Source organism: Engraulis encrasicolus, chromosome 16 (assembly GCF_034702125.1).
Source record: "Engraulis encrasicolus isolate BLACKSEA-1 chromosome 16, IST_EnEncr_1.0, whole genome shotgun sequence".
Lineage (NCBI taxonomy): Eukaryota > Metazoa > Chordata > Actinopteri > Clupeiformes > Engraulidae > Engraulis > Engraulis encrasicolus.
In genome coordinates, this window is record NC_085872.1 from 41,222,306 (window position 1) to 41,239,746 (window position 17,441).

The 17,441-nt window shown below is 40.7% G+C and overlaps 1 protein-coding gene across 1 annotated transcript; it reads right to left on the reverse strand.

The window, feature by feature from the left end:
* Positions 1–9,667: 9,667 nt before the first annotated feature.
* On the reverse strand, positions 9,668–17,441 carry htra3a (HtrA serine peptidase 3a). The gene is made up of 10 exons (XM_063220482.1): positions 16,647–17,441; positions 15,153–15,252; positions 14,038–14,260; positions 12,979–13,173; positions 12,083–12,115; positions 11,881–11,995; positions 11,122–11,187; positions 10,774–10,831; positions 10,494–10,589; positions 9,668–9,899 (listed from the first exon to the last, which is right to left on the reverse strand). Exons 1-10 carry the CDS (start codon positions 17,062–17,064, stop codon positions 9,731–9,733), a joined length of 1,473 nt encoding a protein of 490 aa, XP_063076552.1. The 5' UTR covers positions 17,065–17,441; the 3' UTR covers positions 9,668–9,730.

Below are 17,441 nucleotides of genomic sequence, written 5' to 3' on the forward strand. Positions count from 1 at the left end.
TTGTCTACATCCAGATCTGTACAAAACAGATGTGGAATAAGCACAAATGACACGCCTTACAAGTTTTTTTATAGACAGTGGTGTAGTCTACTTTTTTGTGGTGGGTATACTGTATACTTGAGCATTTTTTTAGGTGGGTATACTGCAGACGTATATTTGTGCTATTCTAAATAATGGATCAATCAATTTTAGGTGGGTATAGTCTACTGAAATCCCTGAAATTTTGAGGTGGGTATACTGCATATACCTGCATTCTACATAGACACCACTGCTTCAAGAGGCATTAGCATTGTATGTATTAGTGTAACGCTATAATTAAGTGTTACCCTTTCCCCCCTGTAATGCCTTACATTACTTTACATCAAAAAGTAATGAATTACAGTAATTAATTACTTTTGTAACTAGTTACTCCCAACACTGGCTATTACATGAAAAGTTTTATGTTTTTCATATTTTACAATCATTCCATATACCGGGACATTAACACAGTCTGTCACTAAAGGAAGGGTCATGTGACAAGTGTAGACAACAATGTGACGTAATTTTGACAAGCCTGCCTTCAATGTATGAACAGTAGGCAAAAGGAAGTAGCTGTCAGAACCAATTTGACAGAGACCTGACTGTGACTGAAGGTGTGAAAGAAGTTTGAATAGACAAACGACTTGAACTGAGTGCCCCCTCGGTGAGAATCCACTTTTATTTTTAATTTATTCATTGAATCAATTGTCCTATGTTTCTATTATTTCTATTTTTCCATTTTCTATGAGCCATTAGCCTGCAAATGTTCGGTTTAAATGGCTGAAATCTACATGAATATTGTTGAAAATATTTTAATACATGGAAATGTTATACATGGAATACAAGGAATATTTTAGTACATGGAAAGCCTTCCCAACTGTGTTGATGCTACAATACAGCTATATATTACATATTTTAATAATTTGTGTATACATAAAAATGACCCGAACCATGCTAGTATATGCATGCTATTAAAGCAACAGTGGCAGCACAATACTGCACTGGTGCTTGTTGGTCACTCATGAGGCCTTTGGTTTTGAGGTTGGGATGCACACATCCACATCCACAAGAACAATAACCCAGGTGCCAGACACGCTTGAGAAAGATCTCACTGGTGGATTGACATGTTGTTTTTTGTTGAATGAAATGAAGTTTATGTTTTTTGGTGTTTATACTCAAGTATGAGGCCTGCCATCAAGTTTCATTTGTTATTTGGTTGATGATCAGAGGATTAGATTGCAATTTGCAAGAACAATTTATTTATTGAGCAGACCTTGATGTCTCATATTTGTATAGCCCACACACAGCTTGTACATAGTGTGCGTGTGTGTGTGTGCATGTGTTTCAGCAATTTTAGACGTTTGGTCTTTAAGTCAAGTCAAGTCAAGTCAAGTCAAGTCAAGTTTTATTGTCAATTTCTTTACATGCACTGGTCATACAAAGAATTTGAAATTGCGTTTCTTGCTCTCCCAGGCAGACATAGACTAATCTAGGTAAGGACATAGACAGTATAGACATAGACAGTACTCATACATGGACATGAGACAGTATGGGCATAGACAGTGCTCATACAGACATTTAAAGTGCAAGACTGGACAACAGAAGACTTGTAGAGAACATACATTAAGAGGAGGTATTTTGTTGTGCTTTTCCTAAAAGTCCTTTATTGGGTTAAGTGAGTTATTGAAGCGTCTCTTAACTGCTTTGCACATCATACATACAAAGTGTGAAACCACAGTGAAAATGTGTGTACATAGAGTCTGTCCACAGAATTGTCTTCTTCAGTGCTACTGGAAAAGGGGGTTGGTTTTAATACTTATATATGCTTCACGTATGTACTTTCTTAAAGTGTCCAAATCTATATGTTAGTAGATATCAATTAAATGAAAATAAATAGCCTACACATGTCATGCCTAGTTACACAGTCTGGAAGTAAGTAGACATTACAACCAAGGGATGGCTGGGGTATGTAGACAACTGATTTTCATGAGGTGCAGTTCATTCAGACTTGTGTTAGATTCCACCACTCTCTCCAATCACACCTGCCTGCGCGACTTGGCATAAGGAGACCCAGACCAAAGACCCAGACCAGGCCAAAAACAAACCTCACAGAGAGAAAGAAATCTGTGCCTTGCTGATGAACTGATTTAGGCCAATGGTGAAGAGGAGGGGAATATGGGGTGCGGCCTGGGCTTTAGTATAATGTTGGAGTCAGTACACAGTAAATATCGCGGTGTTAATTCAACACTTAGAGAGTTCATTTAAGTCCAAATTATGTCAAATCAACTCTCAAAGTGTTAAATGAACACTGCAGAATTTACTGTGTAGTGGGGTCTGTATTTCTCTGCAAGGCACAACTGTTTAGGGGAAAGACAACCCAGCCTACAGCAGCTTGTGAGTGACTCTAGTCTGGTTAATATAAGGAACTGAGAGTTTAACATACCTCAATTAAGAACACATTGTAGCCACTGCTGCTTTCACATTGATTCCCCAAATTACTGTACACTCAGAAGATAGTGTGAGATGATGCGATGAACATTTTGTTGTGAAAGCAACACGCCTGACACCATACCCGTTTATAACTTTGGAAACATTCTTTGAAAACTGGAAGAACAACTGAAGTGTTGCTGTAATTTGAAAAACGTAAAACTGTGTGCCATAACCTGAAAACACTGTCAAATAGGCTATGATATTTTCATAGACATTCCCATTGATGGGTGGACAGCTTCAGCTTTGTGCATTGACTGCATTCTTTCATTCTGCACGTGTTGGTTTTTATGTGTCATTTACTACTGTCATCCACAGGGACAATGCATCTCAAACTTCACAATGTGACTTTCATTCTGTTGGTAATGTCCTCAGGTAATGTGCCGTTAGGCTGGTTAACTCCTGCTGCAAGTTTATTATCAAACTATTTGAACTTTTTGAATAATTATAAAGAATATTTGAATGGCCCAAACAAATAAAGGAGCATTCTGTCAAAAGCTTTTATTGATATACTGTATGTGCACAAGAATACTTTAGTATTTGAGCTTCACTGTATACAGTTGGACCTTTAAATTCTTTGGATGAGGCCAAGCAAACTTATTCTATTCCTCTAGATCAGAATAGTCCTCATATGGTATGACACTGTATTCGTAATGAATTTCCTTCAACAGAGCTCGCTGTAGGCAGTGGTAGTGTTAAACTTCTAAAGCCATTACCGTGGAAAGCAACTATCCCCCGGTCCCTGGTGGCAGTGAGAGGTTCCTGTGTGGTGATTCCATGCACCTTTGAGTACCACTGTGATCATGCAGGAAAACACCCCCAGTTCAATGGGGTGTGGGCCACAGACGAGATGGCTAAACATATTGTTTACAGCAGCCGCTCCACTATGCCCAAGACGTATGAAGGCCGAACGCACCTTTTGGGAAATTTAACAAACAAGGCTTGTGATCTCAGGATTGACAATCTTACGGAGTTGGACCAAGGCCCATTCTACTTCCGTATTGAATCAGACAAATGCAATTACACATTCTCAAATGAATCAGTACGTATAGAGTTGAAAGGTCAGTGTGTTTATTGTTGTTATTCCCACTGAATGTATATGCTCACGATCCCACCATGTTAAATTTTAAGTTTCATTTCTATTTAACAATAAAAAATAAAATCCTGACATGCTTGCATTATATCCTTAGAGAAACCATATCCTGTCATTGAGGACATGGAATCTTTTGGCATTGGAGACTCTATCAATGCTACTTGTAGAGTCCCTTTCTATTGTGATGCAAGTTCACTTTCACTAATGTGGAGTCGTACCGGAAATGTAAGTGAACAGCAAATAATTCGAGATTCCAAAGACAGACATGACAAGATGTACAAATCCAAGTTGGTCTATTCACCTGGGGCTTCAGAACTGCACCACCAGCTCACCTGTTCTGTAACGTTCAATGACCATCAAGAATTGCACACTACACAAGACATCAACCTGAAGTGTAAGAACTTTAAGAACTTTTTGCAAATAGAAAAAGTATCTGTCATGTGGCATGAAAAGAATGACATTGGTTATCTTGTGTTGTGGTTCTTCTGGACAGATAAACCTATTCCTAAACCAGAGGAGACTGTTTGCCGACAGAATTCATCAAAATATCACTGCAAGTGTGTGGTAAATGCCAACCCACCAGCTGTGATGGAATGGATTCTGCCAGAGTCATTGGATGTCCTGTCTCTCCAAAATGACAGTATAGGTTTCGAGTCCATGGTAACACTGCAGTTTCCAATTCATTTTTCTGGTGCAGTCGTCTGCCGTGCCAAGAATGACATGGGCAGTATTGATATCCCTATAATTTGTGGTGATGTGGAAGGTAGGCCTGTGTTTCATTTGTATAACTGAAGTAAAACATTAATTGTATACAGACTGTTTTGTGAGCCCACGCCCACTTTGCTTTGTTTATCTAATGAGTGATTGAGTGAAGGTGTGTTTCCTCCTGATGGCTTCCTGGTTGAGTACATGAGCAGATTGGTGGAAGTGCAACTCCCCCCCCCCTGTTTTCAGCACAGATCCCCTGATCTTTCATGCACCTGATACTATCGCGTAACACAGGACCATCCTTACTAAATCTGGTCTAATACATGGAAAAAGTGGAATGTAATGTCTTGTTTACAAACCAGTCAAACACTGAAGTTGCATGCTGTAAAAATTATCTCAAGCATGGATGAAGGGTTGCTAAGTGAATTCAGACCTGTGACTCAGCACATTCTGGGCATGTGTGAACGCTTGGATGTGATCAAAAAGGGATTAACGGGTGTGGGGTGTGATCAGAAAGAGGACTAACACACCATAAAGCAGTGGGATCTTTTTGTTATACACTCAAAATTTGATCCAAAAAACTGCGTCCTTTCGCTGTCGGTTCACTTTTTGGTCCACTTATGCCTATTTTCCACTGCCGGTTTCCTGGTAGGCCTACCGCTCACACAGCGTGACTCGGCCGCCACTTTTTGCTTTACAATTGAGCTGTACCATGCCTATTCGAAAAACAAAAAGTGACAGCCGAGTCACGCTGTGTCGAGCTGTAGGCCTACCAGAAAATCGGCAGTGGAAAAGAGGCATTATTGAGTTTGGTTCACTGGGGACTAGGTGTGAAGATACCCTTACTTTCATTAAGAATCTGAAAAACACTCAACAATGTTTTGTCTGTTTTCTGTTTACAGATACGAAGGGTTCCCATGTTATAATCACTGTTGTAATTTCCCTCATTGTGGTCTTGTCTGTGGCATTGTGCATTGGCATTACTTGTATATGCAGGATCAATAAAAGGTATCCCCCTGTCCCTATAACATATTCTGCAAGGGAAATGTATTTATTTATTGAATACATTTGCCAAGTTTTCAGTGTACTGTGACCTGACATAAAATCAAGGAATTCTGACATAGCTGTATTTTGATGACACGGTATTGGCAAAAATAGGCATGCAACACTATTTCTAACCATCATGCAAAGGCCTCAGTAATTGTTTTCTTTGATCTGACCAGGATAAAAAGAGAAAAGAATGGAGAAAGCCATTCCTTGCATCAAATGGTATGTACACAGATTTGATACGGCACATATGAGCACTGTGTCTACTGGAGGTTGACTATGGTAGATGGAGCAAATGTATGCAGGTTGTTTGAATAACTATGCATATTGTTCTTTGGCTTTCATCATGGACCAGAATCCAGCTCCTAATGTGGGTTCAAGTCTAACCAGGAAGGAGCCAGAGGAGGCCGTTCAGTCGATGCAGCACATTTCTGAAAGGGTAAAAAAAACTTCACTGAAAAAAAAAATCACTGAAATGTTAAATTATTTAATGACATTTCCTTGACCATTAATTGTATAGGCTTGTCACATGAGATAATTCAAGTTCTTTTGTGGCTATTTCCATGTAATATGCATACACAATTGTAAGATATAACATCATGTTACTTGAAGATGTGCCAGTGCCATTAGTTGCTGACCATTCATCCAGGTCATGTTACTCAGGACAGTCCAGTTGTCAGCAACTGGATCTCTTTGTGAAGCTCGACATTCTTCAAAAAGTATTAAGATCCAGTGACACTTCCCATTTTTGGAAATAAGCTTATTTTACACCTCCCCTTGAGTTAAATAATAGTGTTTTACTGTTCTCCTGTACTTTGAACTGTTCTCTGGGTATGGCAGGGCAAATTTTACCTCCAAGCTAGCAGTTAACATTGAGTCCTATGAGACCAGCTGGCGGCTAACTGGTCTCATAGGACTCAATGTTAACTGCTAGCTTGGAGGTAAAATTTGCACTGCCATACCCAAAGAACGGTTGAAAGTATAGGAGAACGGTAAAACCCTAGTATTTAACTAAAGGGGACGTGCAAAATAAGCTTATTTCCAAAAATGGGACAGTATCATTTTAAGCCTTTTGAGTGTACTCATTGGCAGTGGGGACTGAACACTGAGGCTGTACTCTGGTAACATAAAAACTTGATCTGCTTTGTTTGATGACCATTACAGGACATAGAACCTGCAACCTATTCAAACAGGGTCGGGCCTGGTCCATGTGATGACACCTACATTGTCCCAGTTGACAGAAGTTCCAGAATAAAGAGGCCTAATAATGCACAGTGCTTATTGGAGGACATTGACAGTGCAACCTATGCAAACAGAGATCAACTTTATTTATGTGAAGACACCTACGTCCTTGCTCTTGCTGTGAGTATAGAAACTATGCAAAAACCATGGGATATGTTTGATAAGGACATTCATATCTTTTCATATGGTTTTATTTGATTTTCCCAACAGGGAGAGGTGCCTGCCTATCAGAGGTATGCCGCTGCAGATGCATCTACCAATGACAACCGGTAATCATATTTTACATTTTAAAATGGACTCATTTATTTATGTAATGAAAACATCAACTTTTCTTTTAATTAAATAGAGCACTGTGTATTCAAGTAGTGTAGGCTATGTACATAAAATCGACACACTGACATCTGACACACAGGGAGTTGTATGTTGTCATTGTAAACCTATTAGGCATGTGACACTCTTTCTAACCATCATGTATAGTTTTCAACCAGCCTTCAATACATAGGCCTACCTATCTCCCACATATAAAATAGACTCGGTAGGCTGATTGTTTTCTTTTATCTAACCAGGAGAAGAAGAGAAGAGAATAAAGAAAGCCATTCCAGGCAACTAGTATGTAGGCTACACAGATTTTATATGGCGCATACAGTGTGTTGTGCTCTGTATACTGGAGGTTGACTGGTAGATGGAGCAAATATATGCAAATTGCAGGTTATTTGAATAACTATGCATATTGCTCTGGCTTTCATCGTGGACCAGCATCCAGCTCCCAATTTGGGTTTAAGTCTAATCAGGGAGGAGCTGGAGGGGGCTGTTCAGTCAATGCAGCACATTCCTGAAAGGGTAAAAAGATATATTTATATTTTAACCCATTGATGGATGTTGCGTTGCGCAACATTGGCCCTGGCGCCTGGAGCTGCATGATGCAATGTTCAGGCTCATGAGATTTGAGACAATTTTATTAAAAATCTTGGTATGTTAGAGCTGAATGAACACATTCTAATGCAGGATGAGGGTCTCAGCTTTTAAATGCAACTTATTGCATGTTTTTATGTGCTTCAGAGGCTGAAATATTTAGGTTTTTATAGGCTGAGGGCAACTTTTCTTTAGAAAGGGCTTAGGGATGTCAAACTCAGGCCCGGGGGCCAAATTTGGCCCGCGGAGCCATTTTATTCGGCCCGCGAGATTATTTCAAATCTCTATTATAGTTGGCCCACATACACCATCAATGTCTAGCATAATATGACTCGAACATGCAATTTGCTGTGTCACAGGATGTGTAGACATATTTGAACTAACAAATATGATGGGAAAGAGTGTATGTGAAATTTAACTAGGAGTATGAAGTGTATGCATGAACAATTTTAGTCCATTTTTAAAAAGAATTGTGGAGTTCGGCCCGCGACTTAGTTCCAGATTTTGATTTTGGCCCTCAGTCAATTTGAGTTTGACACCCCTGGCTTAGACATTCAGCAGCCTTTTTTTGCAGGTGCTTCAGGCATCAATGGGTTAATGATACACTGCTTAATTTTGCAAAATATCAGTGATAATTAATTTTGTAATTTTGTCACGAGATAATTCAAGTTGTCTTTGTGACTATTTCCATAATATGATGTAAATACGTCATGTTGTGTGAAAATTGCACGTCAGTGTCATCAGGCAGTGAGGACTGAAAACTGTTAGCATAAAAGCTTGATCTGCTTTGTTTGATGACCATTACAGGACACAGAACCTGCAACCTATTCAAACAGGGTCGGACCTGGTCCACATGATGACACCTACATTGTCCCAGTTGACACAAGTCCCAGAATAAAGAGGCTTAATGGTGCTCAAGCACGGTGCTTATTGGAGGACGCTGACAGTGCAACCTATGCAAACAGAGATCAACTTAATTTATGTGATGACACCTACGTCCTTGCTCTTGAGGTAGAAACTATTCTGGAATTATGGGACATGTTTGATAAGTTTTAGAGTAAGGAGTATGCACTTTTGAAATCGCCTTTTATTGTTCAGCCTTTGTCTGCATCTTAACCTGGGATATTAACTATTCCCCTTCTCAACTGAACATGTGTCATTAGCACATCCATATCTTTTCTTAACGCTTAATTTGTTTTACAAATTACAGTTTTATTTGAGCTTATGTGATTTTCCCAATAGGAAGAGGTACCTGTGTATCAAAGGTATACCCCTGCAGATTCATCTACCACCTGTGAGACATTTTATTGACATAACATGCATGAAATGCCATCGCCGTTCAAACAAGTGATGTTTTTTTTTCTGTAACCAGGATGAGACAGAAAAGAAGCACGAAAAAACGATCCAGGAACATCCTGGCACTGACCAGTCAAGATGGAGCCAGCTAATCTATGCAAATCATTTTGATGATACTTATGCCACTACCACGTCATAAGGACATTTAGCCGAGGTACATTTGTCCAAATTGCAATCAATGTTGCAGATATCACACATTTACTTTTGCATTACTTATTGAACCATGTTTGCACGGATATCAATAGAACTTTCTGTACAGTGAAACCAGAGTTACTGAATGAGGTCTACCAGTTTTCATTCACATTGTTAGTTTATAGCCTATGGGTACAATAGCCTATTTCAAACTCATAACAATCTCTGGTCATTCAATAGCAACCATTCTCACTTATTGTATAACTGATGTGTGTATGGCTACTTGTTTTTAGCCAGTATCTCACCAGATTATGGCCAAGAATGGTATGATGCGCTCCTGTGTATGCTTAGCAACATGACAGTGCACTTTCAACTGCATGTGGATATAAAACTTGCTAGAGGCGGTCACCACTATACTGTAATTACCTAAATAAAATCGGATATTTGAATGTCTTCCAATTTTCCCAACTTTGATTCCCTTGAGCAGATTCATTTCATTGCTTCACACCACAAATGAACACACCCTGTAGCAACAGTTCTCCAACATCACTTAAGCCATCAGGCTATCAACAGCAACTGATCATTTAATGTAATCTGTTAAAACATTACACTTTGGTTGTTTTGGTATGATCAAATTTCACACTAAGTCACTGAATAAAGCTGAGACTAGTGTACCTGTATGTTAACTTTTATTGATAAAAAATGAGTCAGGGGCAGAGGGGGAGGTCTGGTCTATCACTGTGCGTTGAAGAGGGGCTCGATGTTGAAGAGGAGGTCGTCATTGCCGCGTCGCACCTCGAACAGGAGAGGGCCCTTTTCCTGCAAGGCCTGCTGGAGATCATCAGTATTGGCCACTGGCACTCCATTCAGCTTCACTAAGATGTCACCTCTCTCTAAGCCACCTCTACCGAGAGAGAGAGAGAGAGAGAGAGACAGAGAGAGAGAGAGAGAGAGAGAGAGAGAGCAAAACAACACTTTTAAACTTCTTCTTCAAAGACAAAACATAAGTATTGCATGTTAATGCATACTATCTGTGGGGAAGTCAGACTGTGATACATGTTGTTGTCTATCAGAGTGTTAGATGTGTTCATTACAATACAACCTGTTTTATATAGGCCTAATGTAATACCACAACTAAAGTTGTCTCAAAGTGCTTTCAAAATACACATCATACACACATATACACTTTCCCACTTTCATACACCAGCTGGAGGCTGCCACACTGCGCCAATTGTCCGGGGTTCATATGAGAAGGTGCATACATACACAAGCAGGCAGACGCACGCACACACGCACACACACACACACACACACACACATTCCCACTTTCGCTCTGGTGGCTGTCGCACGGCACCAATTGTCCAGGGTTTGTGTGAGAAAGTGCAACATACACACATGCACACACGCACGCATTCACACACACACACAAACATAAACGCAATAACAATATGCCATGTGTAGTTGGTGTCTGTCTGAAATCGGATGGACAGTACAGTACTTGTGAGCTGGGGAGTCGGGCATCACTTCATGGACCAGGATCCCGCTGCTGACATCTGGGAAGTGTGGATTGTGCTGCCTCAGCTCTTCTACCAGACTGTAAAGTACACAGAGGTCCATGCTAGTTCACAGATACGCATTGCTGCCCATCTGCAAGGTTTATTAAGCAGGTTTATTGCTCACCGTGCAACAAGAATGCTTATAAAATCACACTAATAATAAAAAGAATGGTTAAAGAAAAAAGCCGTCACGGCTTTTGCTTTGCAATCGTCACATTTTACCTTTTCGTGACCGTGACCATTCTGATGCCAATATGTCTCCTTTTACTGCCTTTAAGCTCTATGAACCAGAGTAACATATCATGTGTTTTACACAATACACAAACATGATTCGTTTAGGTGCAGGAAAGCAGAGAAGACATTTCTATCAGTATAGCAGTAGAAAGTCTGCAGTAGTAAGATATTGTACGATATGCATGTTTTCCATTTCATTGTCCTCCTCCTTCATGAAATGTAGGCTACTGCAAATATGTATAGAAGAAAAAAATATTTCCAATATAGGCTTGCAGCAACACACAATATAGCATCGTGAAGGACTTCTATGGAGAGGAAGAATAGGTGCTCTCTCACCCGAGTCAGAAACTGCAGACTGAAGATACAGGCCTGGGGAATAAGTCCTATGCATACTCTGCATGACTGCAATTCAGATACAATGTTAACAATTGTTTGTTGAAATGCACACATGGTAGGTAAGGTACGGCATCAATTAGGTAAACGTTAATAGCCTCTAAGAAAAACATGACAAATTATCATGGGTGAATGTCCAGCTGTTTGAACAATTCATAAAGGCCTAGGGCATATTGTATAGGGTTTATAAAATGTTTGCAGTGTTTGATTTAAAAATGTTTATGGGAACATTTTTGACATGACAATTCAGTAGATAAGACAAACATACAACATACATCATATTGATATGTGAGGCAAACTTTAAAGGGGCACAAGGTAGGATGACGCTGGTTGTGTTGTCTCAAAATTTGCACTGTAATGAAAAAATGCTGTTGAAATAAACTTGTCGTGAGAATGTTTTCCATCACGGAATGCCAGCAGTTGATACAAATCTGAATACGGTATGTAAAGCAATTTTTCAAATGAAATGTTTCCCACGACACTCGTTTGGACCGCTCTGTCAAAAAGTTGCATTTGGGGTTTTCTGACAGCGGACCGTGGAAGTGGTCAAGAATCATTGTTCACTTACTAATGATTCACATAACCATCGGCTGACTCAGGACAGTGATTAATGAAACTTTTAATCCTACCTGGAGCCCCTTTAAATAAGACAAAAAAAAAATTCTGAATTTGTGTCATGGTTTCCTGTGGCACTGAGTTTACCTTTGTTTTGCTTTTCCAGGGATTCATCGAGAAAGCGTTTGATTCTATCAGAGGGGATTGCAAAGGAGATCCCTGCTGTCACCTTCAGGGTGTTAATCCCAATGACTTCACCATCCTAAAATGACATGCAAGCCTTATACAGTACAAAAACACATGCGTTCAGTATTACGACACTTAATACTATGGTAGCCTACATACTTACCAGGTTGACAAGTGGGCCGCCAGAATTTCCATACTATACCATTCAGGATGAGATTAGCCAAATGATGGAGGAAGATAAATACAAGAAAGGTGGAAAAGGGGAAAAGGCAGAAAGAACCATACATCATCATACATCAGTAGTACTTGTGTTTTTTGTTCATATTAGAGGACTATCACAATCTTGTTGATTATACATAAATCACACATTACATTGATCACACAATACATTGATCACACATTAAAACATGTGTGTGTGTGTGTTATCAAACATAAATATCAGGTAAATTACAATGTTTTATAACAGATCATGATTGCAATTTTAGACGTTTGGTCTTTAACAAGTTTAAGTGAGTTATTGAGGGGCCTGTTCACTGCTTCACACTATACACAAATGCACAAATTGTGTGAAACCACAGTGAAAATGTGTGGACATTGAGTGTCTGTCCACAGAAATGTCTTCAGCGCCACTGAAAAAGGGTTGGTTTTAACACTTCTGTATGCATCATGTAGTTTCTTTCAGTGTGTGTGTGTGTGTGTGTGTGTGTGTGTGTGTGTGTGTGTGTGTGTGTGTGTGTGTGTGTGTGTGTGTGTGTGTGTGTGTGTGTGTGTGTGTGTGTGTGTGTGTGTGTGTGCGCGTGTACGTGTGTGTGTGTGCGCAGTGCTTGAAGTGGAAAAAAAGAGGTGCAGGAACCCTTCCAGTTTTTTTTCTTTCACCACTTATAAAAAGCGGCGCACGACATGAGTTCTGCCGGAACACTGGTGATGAACATTATGAGGAAGGGGAACTGAGTTCCACTGAGTTCCACTGAGTCCCCCCCCCCACTTCAAGCACTGTGTGTGTGCACCTATTATTGTCAGAGGCATGCATGCATGCAGAATCTGCTACTGCTGCCTTACATTAATGATGGCATCCGTTTGGATGTAGTCCATGTCTGAGTCTCGTATCCCCAACTCTTTTCCATCCCGCTGCGCTGTACTGACTATGCCAGTTGTGACAGTGTTCTGGAGAGCAAAAGGGCTGCCGATGGCAACCACAAACTCGCCAGGTCTCAAGTCTGTTGATCGGCCCAGTAACAACACAGGCAGCTTTTTCTACCAAAAAAGAAAAGAAAAGAAAGGAAAAAAAGAGAAACAATTTCTAGAAATTTAAGTTAGTCCATATAGATCTTGACTGATACAAACAACAAATGCTGATCTGGTTCTCAACCTTTTTTGAACAAATACTCCCTTGGCCTCATCACAAGCCTCCCAACCCACCCCATGACCTCTTAATAAGCCTGACAACGCCCCCCTTAGTATTAAAAAAATAAATGGACTAATGCCCACCAATGGAAACTAAGCACAGTCCTCTCTCAGCTGTATCCCTCTAAACGCCCCCCTAAAGCTCCCCAATGCCCCCTGGGGGGGCTGTACTGCCCCCGTTGAGAAACACTAGTCCAACGCACATCAAGGGAAGAGACATTAGATTCATCCAAGCAAAACAGTTACAGTGCAGATCTAACCATTAACACATGTTTAAATATTTGGACCAGTTACTTAGTTTCTACCTTTCCTAAAATTACACCTCTGTGCTTCCCATGCCTAAATGTAGGTCAAGAAATGTCAGGTGTTAACATTAGGCAGTGATTACATGAGGGTAGAAGATGTCTGGTATAGATAGAGATTGAGTAGGATATGCTTGCAGCAGACACATTTGGTGAGCTGGATACGGGTACACTTTGTGAAGGCCTACATTGTAGTACGTATACACTGTATTGGCTACATGGTATCTGTTGCTTCACAAATATAAGCTTATGATATGATGATGATGATGATAACAACTATTACATGTCTTATAAGGGTACAATGAATGTTGTGCAATATACCCTGCCTTATTTAGCAGCAAACTATTTTCGGGGAGCCAGGAACACTTTCAAGGGCAACTCCAAAAGCCTGACACACAAAGTAAGTCCTTACCAGAGGGTTAATTTTAATAGTAGCAATGTCAGACTTGACATCCAGGTCGCGGATGGTGGCCTCATAGACGTTGCCATCGTGAAGCTGGACGCGGAGGTGCTGTTGGCCGGTCACAACAGCTTTGCTAGTCACCACGTGGGCATTGGTCACTATCAGCCCAAACTCAGTCATGATGAAACCCGAGCCACTGGAGAGAGGTACTTGGCGACCATACAGCGGGTGGCTGAGGAAGAGAGCAGAGGAGGCAGTTAAGTACTGATAAACAGAGGGACCTCACTGATCCATGTATACGTAATAAAAACATGTAGGCTACAATGAAGCCTATATAAAAATGAGAATAAGTTATCAGTGTCCAGTGTTGCCAGATTGGGCTGGTTCCCGCCCAATTGGGCTGTTTAGGACGGCTGTGTGCGGGTAAAAATGGCATTTATCAGAAAAACCGGCCACTTTTTGCCATAGAAATCAATAGAATTGGGCGGGATTTTGTGCTTCTAGGCGGGTTTTGAGCATTTTTTGGGCTGGAAATCATCAGCCTCATCTGGCAACCCTGTCAGTGTCAATTGAAGGCTCGGGAAGTAAAAAAAACTGTCCTGTAGTTCATGCAACCAGCTCTCAATTCACACATCACATGAGCACTCAAGACTAGAATGTTGTAATAGCCACTGAAAAAAACTATACAACGGTACTATACCGCAGTGGACAGGACCTTAGTTAAATATTACCACTTGGTCATTGCCATGCTGGTAACAGCTCATTTAAAACAGGGTCAGTGTCTTAAGGGGTTAAGTGCCCTGTGTTACGTAAAAGAAGGACGTGGCTGTGTTTGTCACTTCCTGAAAACAATATTGACACCTCCGCTGTTATTAACACATGCCTCAGCTTACTCAAACAGCCAACTCTAGCAGGCCAAATGATTAAATCTCTACTCTGCAATAATAACTTGCCTTAAGGACCACAGGTTGGAAAAGGGCTATGCAGGATTTCTAATTCTGACAGGAACATTTCATACCTCTGCCTTTTTACATATTTTTGTAGTAGGCCTAGATGTACATTGGGGGTGAAAAAACATCCATTCAATTGACTCCATAGGTTCCAAGATAAATGATTAGCATTACCTCAAGAAAAGCTCTACGTGGACAACAGCTGGTGCAATCTTTTCAACCACGTCTGCAATGAAATTGAACTTGTATCTTGGACTGTTGGGGTGTGCAGGACCTGCACTAGCAGAAAAAAATACAAATGTTAGTAGCAAAGTCGAGACCTGTAGTTGCCAGGTCTCTGGCAGTGTTAATATACGACAACCAGTTACACATATTTGCTTTTACATAACATTTGTGTTATTCCGATTTTATGCATATCTATACTCTACTACGTATGTAGAAGGCCTAATATCTATAGGCTACTAGGACGTAAGACCTAATTTTGACACAATAGAACTACAAACACATGTTGGTGTCAATGGTCAGAGGCACTAAAATGTTTCAGCTGACGTCCAATTTGTCATGCCAACACAATTACAATAATGCTATGGGCCCATGGTCTTTGCCTGTTGTTGTGAAAGGGTTGACATTCCACAGCAATTGCATCCAAAGAAATAAAGTGGGAAAATCTGGATACTTTGATTAGTGACCCAAAGCACTCTAACTTCATTTTGAGCTGACATACAAACAAGCTTTCCTGGGTAAATGAAGACCCTGGTCATGTCCTCTGGTTTTATTGACTTGTTGACTAACTTCATACTTCTAGTTACATGGTGGGATTGTCTGTTCCCATGTAGGGTCTGATCATGCACATGTAGGACCCAAGCTTGCCAAGATATTGACAATAAATTGCAGTCAATTTAACACTCAGCCAGAAATCAATTTAACATGTAGTGTGGTTCCTATATAGCCTCTTAGTGCAGATGGGGCTGTCGGCGGGCCTATTCACTATTTACTACATCATAACAACATTGCTATGACATTACTGAGAGCCTTTAGTAACAGATTAAGACATAGCCATTACAATTTTGGTGACCATAAGGTTATAACATAGGCTCTGCACTAAGGGTTTAATGTGTTGAATTAACACTACACAGTGCACTGTGCAATATCTGCAAAATACTCCATGACTGATTAAGTGTTTCAAGATCTTAAATATAAGCAAACTGCCATTCTAACAAGTGCTTCCGCAGTTGGAGTGTTTTTGGTGAAACTTATTTGTACATTAAATGTTAACTGAAGTATCATCATACAAATTGATTGTATGATTTATATAATATTATGGGCCTATTCATATAATATTATTAGATGTGGCAAACTGATTTTTTACTAGGAGGGGTGCTGTGGCGCAGGACACCAATACTCTCATTGGCAAATCAGCTCACTGCTCTGGGGACCCAGGTACGAATCTAGCCAGAGTAATTTCCCACACAGTAAATATTGCGGTGTTACTTCAACACTTAGAGAGTTCATTTGAGTCCAAATGATGTCAAATAAACTCTCTAAGTGTTAAATGAGCACTGCAGAATTTACTGTGCACCCATCTCCATCACCCCATCTCGGTCACTTCCTCACCACCGTGTCCAATGTAGGCATAAACACATTTTCTTGCAAAAATAGATCACTTACCTTTGTTTGTTGGTTTACAGGGTCCCTTGTGCAACAAGGTAATTGCCTTCATTCTGCGCTGTATTGCTTTCTGGTTGGCCGCATTCAATTTACAGCCATTTCCATAGGTTTTCCCATCGCTGCCACATACCTTATGCCCAGTTTTGCAACGACATACTCCCTTGGAGAGACGCTTGCCGGCAGGGTACTTACATTCCAGGCCCTCACCACAGCGCAAGTCATCTTTGCGCCCGCATACCTCGCCTTCACGTAAGGTGCACATCAAGCAACAGTTGCAACGATCGGGGACATAGCCATTAGGACAGTTTGGAACAGGACACTTGTTTAGGTCGCATCGAGACGCACACTTTGCTCTCGGTGCGGCATTGGCCAAGGCACACACCAAAATCACAGCAGAGGCAAAGAGGAGCACCCGCATCCTACAACAATCAGTGCCGAGAGATAACTGGGTAATTGGACAGCTCTTGAAAATCCAAAGTTTATAAAGTTTCCAGTGGGCTGCGCTGTACCCACAAGTTTAAGATCCGGTCTAAAATCGTTGATAATAATATGCCAAATCCCAGATTATTGCAGAAAGCAGCCGAAGACAGTTGTGCAGAAAGTGTGCGTTTAACAGAAATAAATCTGTGCTGCTGGGTGCGTTCCTGCTCAGATGGTCTATGGTAACTCCAGACATGCCATGTCAACACTAACCGCGATGAAGTTGTAGGCCTGCTGCTATATTAGTCACCGTTCTAATGTGCCGACATCACGGCAGTTTCCATCAGACAGCCTCGAAGTGTACAGAGCGTAGGC

Excerpts from the sequence above, each read along its gene's own strand:
- htra3a (XM_063220482.1), bottom strand. The coding sequence starts at position 17,064 with ATGCGGGTGCTCCTCTTTGCCTCTGCTGTGATTTTGGTGTGTGCCTTG. Across the intron at positions 14,261-15,152 it reads CACGTAGAGCTTTTCTTGAG|CCACCCGCTGTATGGTCGCC; the intron begins GTAATGCTAATC and ends TCTCTTCCTCAG. Across the intron at positions 9,900-10,493 it reads CCCGACTCCCCAGCTCACAA|AGGTGGCTTAGAGAGAGGTG; the intron begins GTACTGTACTGT and ends CTCTCTCGGTAG.